Below are 11037 nucleotides of genomic sequence, written 5' to 3'. Positions count from 1 at the left end.
ACAATATTTTTTACATACTTACCTCCCTCACAGTGGGCCACCCGTTTTTTGGCTGTAAAAATGTTATTTGGATGGCTATTCTTCGAATTTTCTTTTCGGCTTTATAGGACGAGCATAATGAGCGTCTCTTCCAAGATTATTTTTCCTCTTTTACTTATTTTTTTGACATTGTATTGTCCATGACTTCTTATTGGTGCAAAATTGGGCACTATTTTAAGAACTTTAGCCTATATGTCTTAGTTTTCAATTGACATTCTTTTTGTAATCACCTTTTCGTGCTTGGAGTCTCTCCTTATTAATTTTATCAACGAAATGTTTTTTTATTTTAAAATAAAAAATTAACACCTCTTTTCTACCTAGAGAAAAAAAGCTTATTCTTCTAACCTTGAAGAAGCTTCCACGTCAGCCACCGGGTCCTTTAAGAGAACCTTCCAAACCCCAACTGAATTTTTTGACTTTCAGGTCTAAGTCCTCACAAAATCTTGCATGATTGCAGGAAATAATTCAAAGAAGTCATTTATTTATCCTCATAATTTTCCCTCTGGTCATCTTCTTTTCTTATTGATCTAGCCTTGGTACGCCACCAAGTTTTTCTATTTGAATGTTATTGACTATTGTATTCCAACTTTTAATGTTTGTATTGTATTTTGTATTATTGTTATTAACTTACATTTTATGATTATTATAAGTGGATTGCATTTAAATATAAATTAAATATGCATATATCCTGGATTTTTTTAAATGTATCTTCAACGTATCCACATCCTAGTATTTTTTATCTTGTATTCATGCTTTATTGTATTCATGCTTTATAGGTTGGAAGCTTAAAAGCCAAGTGACAAATGACAAATATTATTATTGTACGGTAATAGGACATATACTTTGAAAGTTAAACATATACACATAGTATAATCTAGGGGTAGACTGTTCGTTCAATCTACAAATTTTAGAACAATACAAAGATACAGACGTCATCTTATTATATGCAGGCCAATGGCCATAAATTAATGTTTTAAACAAAATAACATTGTAATAAATTCAACCACATTACATTTACATTTCAATGTCTTCGAGATCCGGCAGAGGAAATCGTAGGATAGCTGCAATTCCAGTTATCTGGGCAAGTTCTGTTCATTCCACAACAAATTGTTAGTAGTGCACTTTTCTTTCTCTTTTTTTCGCCCCTTAAGTTTTTGCTTGGTTAAATGGAATACTATATTTCTCCAAAAAAAAAAAAAAAAAAAAAGGAATACTACATATATATATGAAATAAGACAGGTTCCTGAGGGATTAACAATACCCATTTAATGCATTCATCCAACAGATAGGGTAAAGATGAAAGGGTAAGATCATGCGTGTTACTACTTTTGAAATTGCATTCTGTGTTCTAGAAATGGTTTCAAATTCCCTTTCAGTTTGCAAATTTTATCAGTGTACAAACATATACTTACGTTCCCCCGAGACGTGCATGGATGAAAATATATGAACAGTGCCACCCGAATCTCTAACTGAATCAACCAAATTGACATACTTTTGTCGCTCCGTTATATCATTATTCCTGCAGAATGTTATGTTGTCAAAATAAACCACCATGTAAAATTGAGAACTTATGTTTTATTCTATGCAAATGCGCCTTACTGAAAAGTACGATTAATCTCAAAGGAAAACTAAGATTGCATGAGATGTTCGTTGAATTTCATCCAATATGCATGCTCATACAAAATTGAGCCTCCAAATCACTCCATATTTTGGAGTCTCTGGTCAGACTATAGAGAAAACAAAAGTTATTTTTATTTAAACCTTTTTATCAAATTGATTTAAAATGAACTTTGAAAGTGTTCCAAATTAAACGCTTAAAAAGTTAAACTAAAGACACCCTTAAAATGATTTCAAATCAACACAACAGTGCAGAGAAACTCATCATAAAATGGTCAAAGGAAACATCACCTGAAGAGATCATCAGTAATGAGCAACGTTTGAATAGCCAGTCGTTCATGGGCAACCTCCACATGTTTCGGTCCATAACAAGCACGGTCTGGATCCTGCACACAGCGACATCAGTTCAAAAGGAAAAACAGAATGAAATGGCATGTAAAATAAATGTAAGAAAACAGGAATGTTCTCTTCAGCCACCGACCAGATTCAAAGAAGACAAATTGCAACATAATATTCTTAAGGTATCTTTTAAACTAAGCAGAATTAGACAATCAACCTTAGATCGCCAACTACAGTACGAAAGTTCTCCTATCTTACTCATACCCGTGCATACATATCAGCGGTTAAAATGCAACATCAATTTACGTCTCACGGATGTTTATGAAGCAGGACAGTAACAAGGTGTTATTAAAATGATTCAGAGTACTAGACACGTCACTCAACCTCAAATGTCCTTTGAGAAATTTAAATACTCTTAAACAGAATCCCCTTAGCTTTTCCATATCCAACCAATAAATGGAGTAATCCTTTTCAAAAGATCTCGTTTTTCCCAAAATCAAGACATCTTTCTTTGAGTTGATAACTCTAGGCTCACATCCTTCCCAGTTCTAAATTTATCTGAATTCAACTCAAATTAAGTTCCACTGGTAGATTAGATCACCTTATTATAATAGGAATCAAGAGAATAATGTCCCATAAGTATGATAACAGAGAAGTACATATAGTGTCTATAAGATTGTCTTAGTTAAAGTAAGAAATGCAGAGGCAACAACAAGATGTTATTACATACAAATAAAATATCTAAAGATCATTTACCAATATGATAGGTGTTTTAAAAAAAAAAAAAAAACTTCAATGCATAAAACGCAGAACTGGAAACTCACATTAGAGAGCATGCTGAAAAAGTCCTTTAGAGCTCGCACCTAGATAGAAGAAAAGAGAACACAAAGAAGAATGGAATAAGGAAATTAACTTGAGGACATTAATGCACACTAGAGCACGGCTGTAATGTGAAGCACTGAAGTTCGCAATATCGTAAAGAACCTCCTGAGCAGCTTTAGTGTCTTTTATCATATTCATGACATTTGAAGCATCCAAAACCTCTCGTAAACTATGCCTATCAAGAAAAGGAAAACCATTAACTACTTGAGATTACGCATATACTTATTAATTTTCTTTTAAATACTTCAGCGTCAGAGAGAAAAATATGGACCATACTTGTATCCTGAGGTTGTATGTACAAGAACTATGCGAGATTTATTCTCAATAATAGGTCTTAGCTGTCTTCTTTCGGCTTCCAATAATAAGTGTCGATGGAACTGGTCCTGAAGTAGATAGCAAAACCAAAACTAAAATAAAATAACAATAAAAATATACATACACACCAATGTAATTCAAACTGCAAAAACAAAAACAAAAAATTAATTAAAGTTCAGTTCTAAATGCACGTTTTCAAGTTCAATTTTAAAATATTTTGGATTTACTGCACACCTTTGTAAATCCAGGACTAGCTATCACTGCACAGCGCACCACATTAAAATCAACATACTTCAAGAAAGCCTACATAAAGTATAAAAACCAGTTAGAACTTAAAAGAGCTCGCTTAATCTTGTTTAATAACGTGAGAACTTAGTCAAGGCATTACAACACTTATTTAAGGCCTGCAAAACCTTAAAGTTTTGATAAGAGATACCTGCAAAACATTGTCGAAGAATTTACTCAAGGCCTGTGGAAGAAAAAAGAAATTTGGAGATATCAGTTTCTAACCTACTAACGACTAGAACAAAGTCGTCAGCTACACTGATCTTAAGAGAAGTGAAAAGTAACTCCAGATAGCAGAACCATACTGACTCATAACCAGCAATAGCCGGCCCATGCTTGCGAGGAATTGAAGTTTCTATTCGAGCTCGAGTAATTGTCATACTGTGATACAAATAAGCACAAAAAAACCAAAATCACTTACATCGCAATTCAATAGTTAGATTAACACTCTCACAAAAAGTGAACATAGAACAAAGAAATTGATCTTTTTATTGGATGAGAACCAGAGTTTCAATGGAAATATGAACCAGAGAACTTAATTTTGGCTAATGTGTCCATGTCTGATACAACTGAACACTTGGATGCCTCAGACTTGTTAGACACGTTTTGGACCCTTGAACTAGAATTTCAATTCAAAAAGTACAAAAGAAAAATTGGTGTAGAAAATATAGCAGGCAAAAATATAATTAATTATGGAGTATATCAAATTTCAACTTCTCCAATCACTATATTTTCCAAATGCAAATACCTATGCTAAATTACCTTTTTCGCCATGAAGATCATGTGTGTTTTTTTTTTGTTCTTTTGCCTTTTTTTTTCCTTTTGGTTTTTGTGGTTTGTATTTTTGCTAATAAATTTTGGCTTCTGTTGACATATAAATGTTTTCAATTATTCTTCTTCGTAGTGTCCAATTTAATTTATTCTTCTTTTAGAATTCTTGGAAGTTTTTTAAGTATTCCGTTCCTTTTGTAAAATCAGTTATTTTTGTACACAAAAAAGAACAACGGCAGCAGACTACAATCCACATTGTTAACATAGATTCCATATTAAAAATTATGATGATTAAATTTTTGGTCCCTGAAATGTAAGTTCAATGTCTATCTATTTAGTCCTAAAATTTCAAATCTTGGTCCCTTTAGCTTGAGAAATAGTTCTAGATAGTCCCTACAGTTAGTTGAGCTAATACACCTAAAAGAAATATGGCGTGATAATTAATTGGTGATGGAGTCTAGTCACATGTCATTTTTAAAAGAGCTGACAAAGAAATTTTAATTTTAAATTATTTATTTTTCTTATGTCGCCTTTAATCTTTCTCCCTCCTGCTCCTCTACTCTCCCTCCTCATTCAGGATATCTTGTCGCTGCCACTGCTGCCAGATAGACAGTAGACCTCATGCGTCTTCATCTTCTATCCTCTTTTTCCCCACCACTTCCCCTCTATCAAAACTCAACTAAAGAAAACCCACTCACCTTCCTCTTTTATTTGCGTTCTAAAGTTGCGTCCTTAGAATAATAAACAAGCAATAATTTAAATAAAAAAGAAATACCACGGAAATCAAAGAAAGTGTAACACGCCCAACACTGCAAACAAGAAATCTTGTGAAGCTTTCGCTCAACAATTCTATTTAGAGTAATTTTTTTGTCCCAAATAGGAGCAAGGAGAGGAGGAATTTCAATGTGCAAAATGGTGGCGAGAGGTAAATTCCCTGAAAAATTTTAAGCCTCAAGTGATTGATTTTGATGTTAATTTGTTCAATAATGATAGAAGAGTTAAGTTGAGTGATTCTTCTGATCTTTATAATTGGAGCAACACTAGCAGCAGTAGTAAGTTGAGTTCAACTAGGTAAGAAATAAATGCACGAGTTAGATAACGCGCAGCAAGATCTGTTGGAGGGAAGCAAAGAATGGAGAAGTAGGGATGAGAGAAAAAAGGGAGAAAGAGAAAATACCAAGAAAATTTTTTTTTTAGTTAGCTCACGAAAATACCAAGTAAGAAAAAAATTTTTTTTAGTCAGCTCACCTAAAATTGACAGATCAGTACAGTCTCATCACCAATTAACTGCCTGTCATTTTTCCGTTAAGTAAACTGACCCTAAGGACCATTTAGAACTATTTTTCAAACCTCAATTACTAGAGTGCTTCTTTAGAATTTTATGAGACCAAATAGACACTAAACTTGAAAGCTCGAGGACCAAAAGTGTAATTGACCATAAATAAATATTGATCAATGTTTCCAAATAAGCTGTAGAAAAAATTTTCATTCATCTATATATCAAAATGACTACTTACATACAATACGTGGTAAAACCTAAATGGTATCCCACCAACAATAAATTTACCTTTTTCCAACAAGGAGAACATGCGCCAGTCCTTCTTGCATTAAAACCACAGCCAAATCAGCACTAGCAGCAGGATCTGAGGTTTAGAGAATTCAGCAACCATTCATCAGCCTCCTCGACATATACTAAAAGCTATCATAGATGGAAATTATAATTATATAAAAGGAAACGCTTTATGTAGCTAGCTGATCGCATTCTAAAGAAGTATTTTGATTTTTCATGTGAAAGAGCCCTAACAATTTCAAAAACAGAAACAGTAGATACTTCTTTCCACACTGATCTCAAAACAAACTTAAAATCAAATTTACCTTCATGTGGTCCAATATATTCAGCAATAAAATCAACCATATTGATATCTTATGAATAATAATTTCTCTCTAGCCACCATGAGAATAACTAAAAGTAGTTACCATATTATATCCTTAGCCAAAATGCCAAAGGTTCAAATTTTCACCAACACATACTGTTGAACTCAAAAATAGTAATTGCGCTCTAGATGAAGAAACTCAATCCACAGTAGTATATTTAATGCAACCAATTCAACAACATTTTCTTTATATCATAACAGAAGCAGAAACAGTTTACCCAGAAACATACCAGAAGCTTGATGGAGTACATCTAGTGCAAAAGAGTCCCAAACATCCTAGAAAATGGAGAAAAAATTCTCCTCATCAATAATTTGTTTTTTTTTTAATGAGAATGTGTCTTTCAAGAAGAAAACAAAGAAAAGAGTGTAGGGAGAGACAAAATCCAGCATAGCAAAAGGACCCAACAAAAGAAAACTAACTAGCTAGGTATATGCAAAACGGGTCCAATTAAAAAGAATCAAAACTAAGGGAAAGAATGAGATTCTTATCGAGGCCGGGGTGGGACACTCTAAGTTTCAAACATAAACCATCTATTAAAAGGTTTTAACTTTTTGGAGGGGAGTACGCTGGATGGAGAAAAGCAACGTTTTGGGAGGACAGAAAATAGTATATGTCACCTGTTGGAGATGTTGAGAATCCCACATTGGAAAAACTAATGGGGCTCACATTCCATATAATATAGATGAGCTACTCCTCACATTGCCAATGGAGGTTTTGAGATGGAACCTCATACTATATCAAACACCACCAAATGTTTGAAGGACAAACAAAATTTTACCTTTCTCAAGACAAATGGCCGATTCAGCTCAAGTTCTAGAGTATGGTAAGCCCCAATCTGAAATGAAACATAGCATTAATAAACTAACTCATCACTGAATATCAAAACGATAATACATGGCTGATCTTTTAGGGAAAAATCACTTAAATTAATAACAGCAAAACTTACTATATTATTCTTTAGAAAGATTTATTGGACTTGACTGGGGTCCATTTCATTAGTGGGACCTCTTATTGTGAGCTCTTTTCTATAAATATTTTTTTGTACTTTTTTTTTTAAAAAAAAAATTTGTACTCTTTTTTATTATTATTAGAAAAGCAATGTTATTTTGAGAATAATGAAATCAGAAAGGGTGAACAAAGATCACCACACAAACAATACAACTACAAGAAAAGATTCCAACTTAGCAAAATGTTGCCAGGGGAATAATTACAAAACAACTTTGAAATTGAAGCCCAAATAGAAACATAGAATCTCACTGAGGACCAAATCTCGTAAGGGTCCTTCTCAAGACCTCTAAAAACTCTCTTGTTCCTTTCACCCCAAATGTCCCAAACCACGGGGGCAAGCCATTAAACTGGACTATCTCTTTGAGAGGTGGATGCAAAAGGAACTCCTCCAACATAGCCCAAATATTCTCTTGTACTCTTTCATTTTTCTCAAGTAAAGTTTGACTATTTATAAAAATAAATTCAATAAAATATGTCACTCTCCAAACTATATTTGATTGTAATTGCATCTAAATTCTTGTTTTATTTATTTATTTATTTTTTCTTTTTTGTCTTTCTTCATTTTCACTCCCTTCTGAGTTGTTATCCCTTTAACATTTTTTCCTTTTTTTTCCTTTTTTTCCTTTTCACAGTATCAATGAGAAGTTGTTTCTTGTTATTAAGTAATAATAATAATAATAATAATAATAATAATAATAATAATAATAAAACAATAAGAAAATGTAGTTACCTTCACATGCTCATTTTCAAGAATATTTTTTCCACGTATCCGCAGAATAGAGCCAACTTTGTCATAATCTGCCACCTAAAAGATGTCCCATGTGAACAAGCATTATATGGGATAGCAGCTTCAAAGAAATTCCAATACATAAATTGTACACGAAACAAATGCCGAATAAGGATGTGTGAGTATGAAATTCATAATGACAAACTAAAAAGTTACTATCACTATTTCATATTTCTGAGTAATGGTTTCTGGGGTTACAAACTTACGTTTTATTGTTGTTATATAAGGATATAGTGAATAAAATAGGGTGCTTCGATAAGAAATCCATCAGTATCTTGGCATCCAAAGTTTGGGTGAATTTTCCACTTCAAATTAGAATTTTTAGTTGAAAACAAACGGGAGTTGCTACTTCTACTTAGGCTCTTCTTTCAAGAGGACTTATCATCTTCTTTTGATATTTACCTCATACATATTAATATATTATCTATCTCCAGTAAGAAAAATTTACAAACAGAACAGAGGTAGTGGAAGCTCAACATATCCTGGACGGTGCTGAACTAGCCTAAGAACTCCCGTTAAGTTTTAACTATTCTTAGTGCCTTGTGCAAAAAAATAATGCTTTATAAGTTATTGAACTATCATGGAGAACTTATAGCAGTTCCCACAGGATCACTTATTCCTACATTCGTTTTGCCATGCTAATGCTAAGTTGTTAGAATTTCATACCTCCTCAACTTTTATTTCTAGCTTGAGTTTCACTCGTTCTGCATCTCTTCCTCCAGAAGCCTTCTCTTTGATGACTTTTCTGTCATCAATCATATGCATGACAAAAGAGTTATATGAATAAGAAGCCTAAAGAAATCGGAGGAGAACTCATTTTTATTCCTGTAATTAACTCATGCTAAGCTCAATAAACTCCTTTTTTTTTCTTGGATAAGAACTAAGCTCAATAAACTCTGTTTAGTTCCCTCTGTTTAGTTTTCATTTCTTCCCTTTAATTTGTGGATAAATATGAACTTAGATTTCGGCATTTAAGTTATAGCTGGAGCGTCCTTTCACCTGCTTTATTTTGTAGCATGGTTTTTTACCTTTCCGAAGTTGGGTTTGGGAATTTTTGTGGTTTGGTTCCTTTCTTATTATCTTGTTTGTCGATATCTGTATAATTAAGTAGTTAATTGGTGAGTAATTTTGAATTTTGTAGTTTTGAAAAAATTTAGGGTTCAATTAACAAAACTGGAAGTTCAAATGCTGAGAATTAGTTACTTAGCTAACTGCAAGTGGTCAAACTGATTTTTCATCCAAACTCACGTCAGAAAAATAAACCCAAAATAAAATAGAACTAAAACAAGAACCATTAAAATAGAAATAAGAAGTGGAGCATGGGAGAAGGAGATACCTAACGGTGACAGCCATAACAGTGTCTCCCGGAGCTATCAGATTGAACGCATGCCATAGATCATCTGAATCAACCGGCACCATCTGCCCCCAACAAGATTGATTCCGCAACAGAAATTAGCCGCAAATGAATATTGATCAATTGGGTTCCACATAAATTTTTTTTTTAAAAAAAAAAAACAAAAAAAATCTTACGACGAGGAGAATCGCGTATTACAAAGAAATTCATTTAGAAATCTTAAATGAGTATAACAAGTTTTTTTTTCCCCTCTTTTTGGGAATACCTTGACGCTACCAGCTCCATTTGGATCAAGCTGTTTGCGTACGATCTTCATGATTTCAATAGAGAGTCTGAATTTCCAATATGAGGTTTCAGTGCCTCTCTCTATTGTAAGAGTAACGAACTTCAATCACATATAGAGAGGGTTAGTACCCAGATCAAAATGCCCAATTCACATCAACACCTCTAACTTACTATTCTTTTCTCGCCTTTTAGGTTCCGTTTGATAACATTTTCTACCCTTATTCTGTTTATTGTTTTCTATTTTTTCTTTGGGGCGATTAAAAGAATAGCAAAATCTAACGTTCACAATTTTTTTAAATTGTCAAAATAGCAAAACTCTTAATTTCCACGTAATAAATGAGACAATTATGCTTTAAATGCCCCTACCTAATTTACAATATAGACTCTTAAATACAATAGTAAAAAGAATCGCAAATACGCTGTACTTAATACACACTACCTTCAAATTTCTATTTTCCCTCCCAAATAAATAAACCATCTTCTACAAAACATCACATTTTCTACATGCAACCACTTCACATTTCAAACAAAACCCTAGTTTTTCTTTCCCTTTTACTTCTTAAAAGCTTTCGAGGAACTTCCGTTTTTTAAAGGCTTCCCGACGCATTTCCACCCTCGTGTCCTCTTCCATTTTTCCACCGTAGCTTCCTCCTTCGTTTGTGTTCCACAGTCGCTTTGTCTTCCACCGTCACTTTTCCGCCGTTTGCACGTCCTTCGTTTTTCGACCGTAGCTTCCTCTTTAGTTTTTCCACAGTCGATTTGTCTTCCATCGTCGTTTTTCCGTCGTCTTCACGCCCTTCGTTTTTTAATCGGTTTGCACCACGCATTGTGCAAAGTATCGGTGAGTTGTTTCTTCTTCAACCTTTGGATTCTTGCTCTGTTTTCTGCATGTATGTGTTTTCTGCATATTCAACCTTTGGATTCTTGCTTTGTTTAAAAATATCGAGTTTTAATTCTCCGGTTCTAATTTTTGTTTAAATTTCACCCGCACCTTTGGATTCTTTAAACTTTCAAATTGCTTTCCACCCGCACCTTACAAATTTTCAAATTGCTTTCAAATGGCATAGATAGTCATATTTATATTTTAATTTCATAATTTTTATTTCCTAAAATAAAGGGCATAAAATGTGAACAGATACGCCTTTTATTTTAGGAGTGTTACTTGGGATCTATTCTGAAGTTATATATAAATATATATTGGCTTTTGAATTTTTTTAAATTTTATAGAATATAAAGATGAAAAAGGGGAAGGGAGAAGTCAAAACAAGGACAAGTGATCGGTTAAGAGCCGCGTGGATCACTGGTTCTAGAAAATCATTGGCAACAGGAATTCAAAACCTATCGAGTTCTTCTGAGGAGGTACAAATGCATGTTTTCTGTAATTATAAACAAGTTATAGATGTTTATATGTTTTTCTATA

General features: G+C 33.3%; 1 protein-coding gene across 2 annotated transcripts; it reads right to left on the bottom strand.

Annotated features, from left to right (window-relative positions):
* Positions 1-836: 836 nt before the first annotated feature.
* Positions 837-9806, bottom strand: LOC103485822 (protein PELOTA 1). Of its 2 annotated transcripts, XM_008443542.3 has the most exons (16): positions 9598-9806; positions 9315-9397; positions 8645-8723; positions 7922-7996; positions 6962-7018; positions 6413-6458; positions 5816-5891; positions 3783-3858; positions 3629-3661; positions 3427-3495; positions 3154-3260; positions 2980-3052; positions 2820-2858; positions 1948-2042; positions 1452-1558; positions 837-1127 (listed from the first exon to the last, which is right to left on the bottom strand). In XM_008443542.3, the coding sequence occupies exons 1-16, from the start codon at positions 9646-9648 to the stop codon at positions 1054-1056; spliced, it is 1140 nt and encodes a 379-aa protein (XP_008441764.2). In that variant the 5' UTR covers positions 9649-9806; the 3' UTR covers positions 837-1053. The 2 variants fall into 2 exon arrangements, with proteins under 2 accessions (XP_008441764.2, XP_050940369.1); XM_051084412.1 differs by lacking the exon at positions 837-1127 and having other exon boundaries at positions 1446-1558; positions 1948-2035; positions 9598-9787.
* Between the last annotated feature and the right edge of the window lie 1231 nt (positions 9807-11037).

This window comes from Cucumis melo, chromosome 5 (genome assembly GCF_025177605.1).
Source record: "Cucumis melo cultivar AY chromosome 5, USDA_Cmelo_AY_1.0, whole genome shotgun sequence".
Classification (NCBI taxonomy): Eukaryota; Viridiplantae; Streptophyta; class Magnoliopsida; order Cucurbitales; family Cucurbitaceae; genus Cucumis; species Cucumis melo.
This window is presented reverse-complemented; position numbering and strand designations above follow the sequence as displayed.

Bases quoted from the DNA above. Each gene is read 5' to 3' on its own strand.
- LOC103485822 (XM_008443542.3), bottom strand. From the start codon at position 9,648: ATGAAGATCGTACGCAAACAGCTTGATCCAAATGGAGCTGGTAGCGTC. The intron at 5,892-6,412 runs GTATGTTTCTGG...TCTAAACCTCAG, and splicing joins TGTACTCCATCAAGCTTCTG to ATCCTGCTGCTAGTGCTGAT. The intron at 3,261-3,426 runs GTGTGCAGTAAA...TATCTACTTCAG, and splicing joins CTAGTCCTGGATTTACAAAG to GACCAGTTCCATCGACACTT.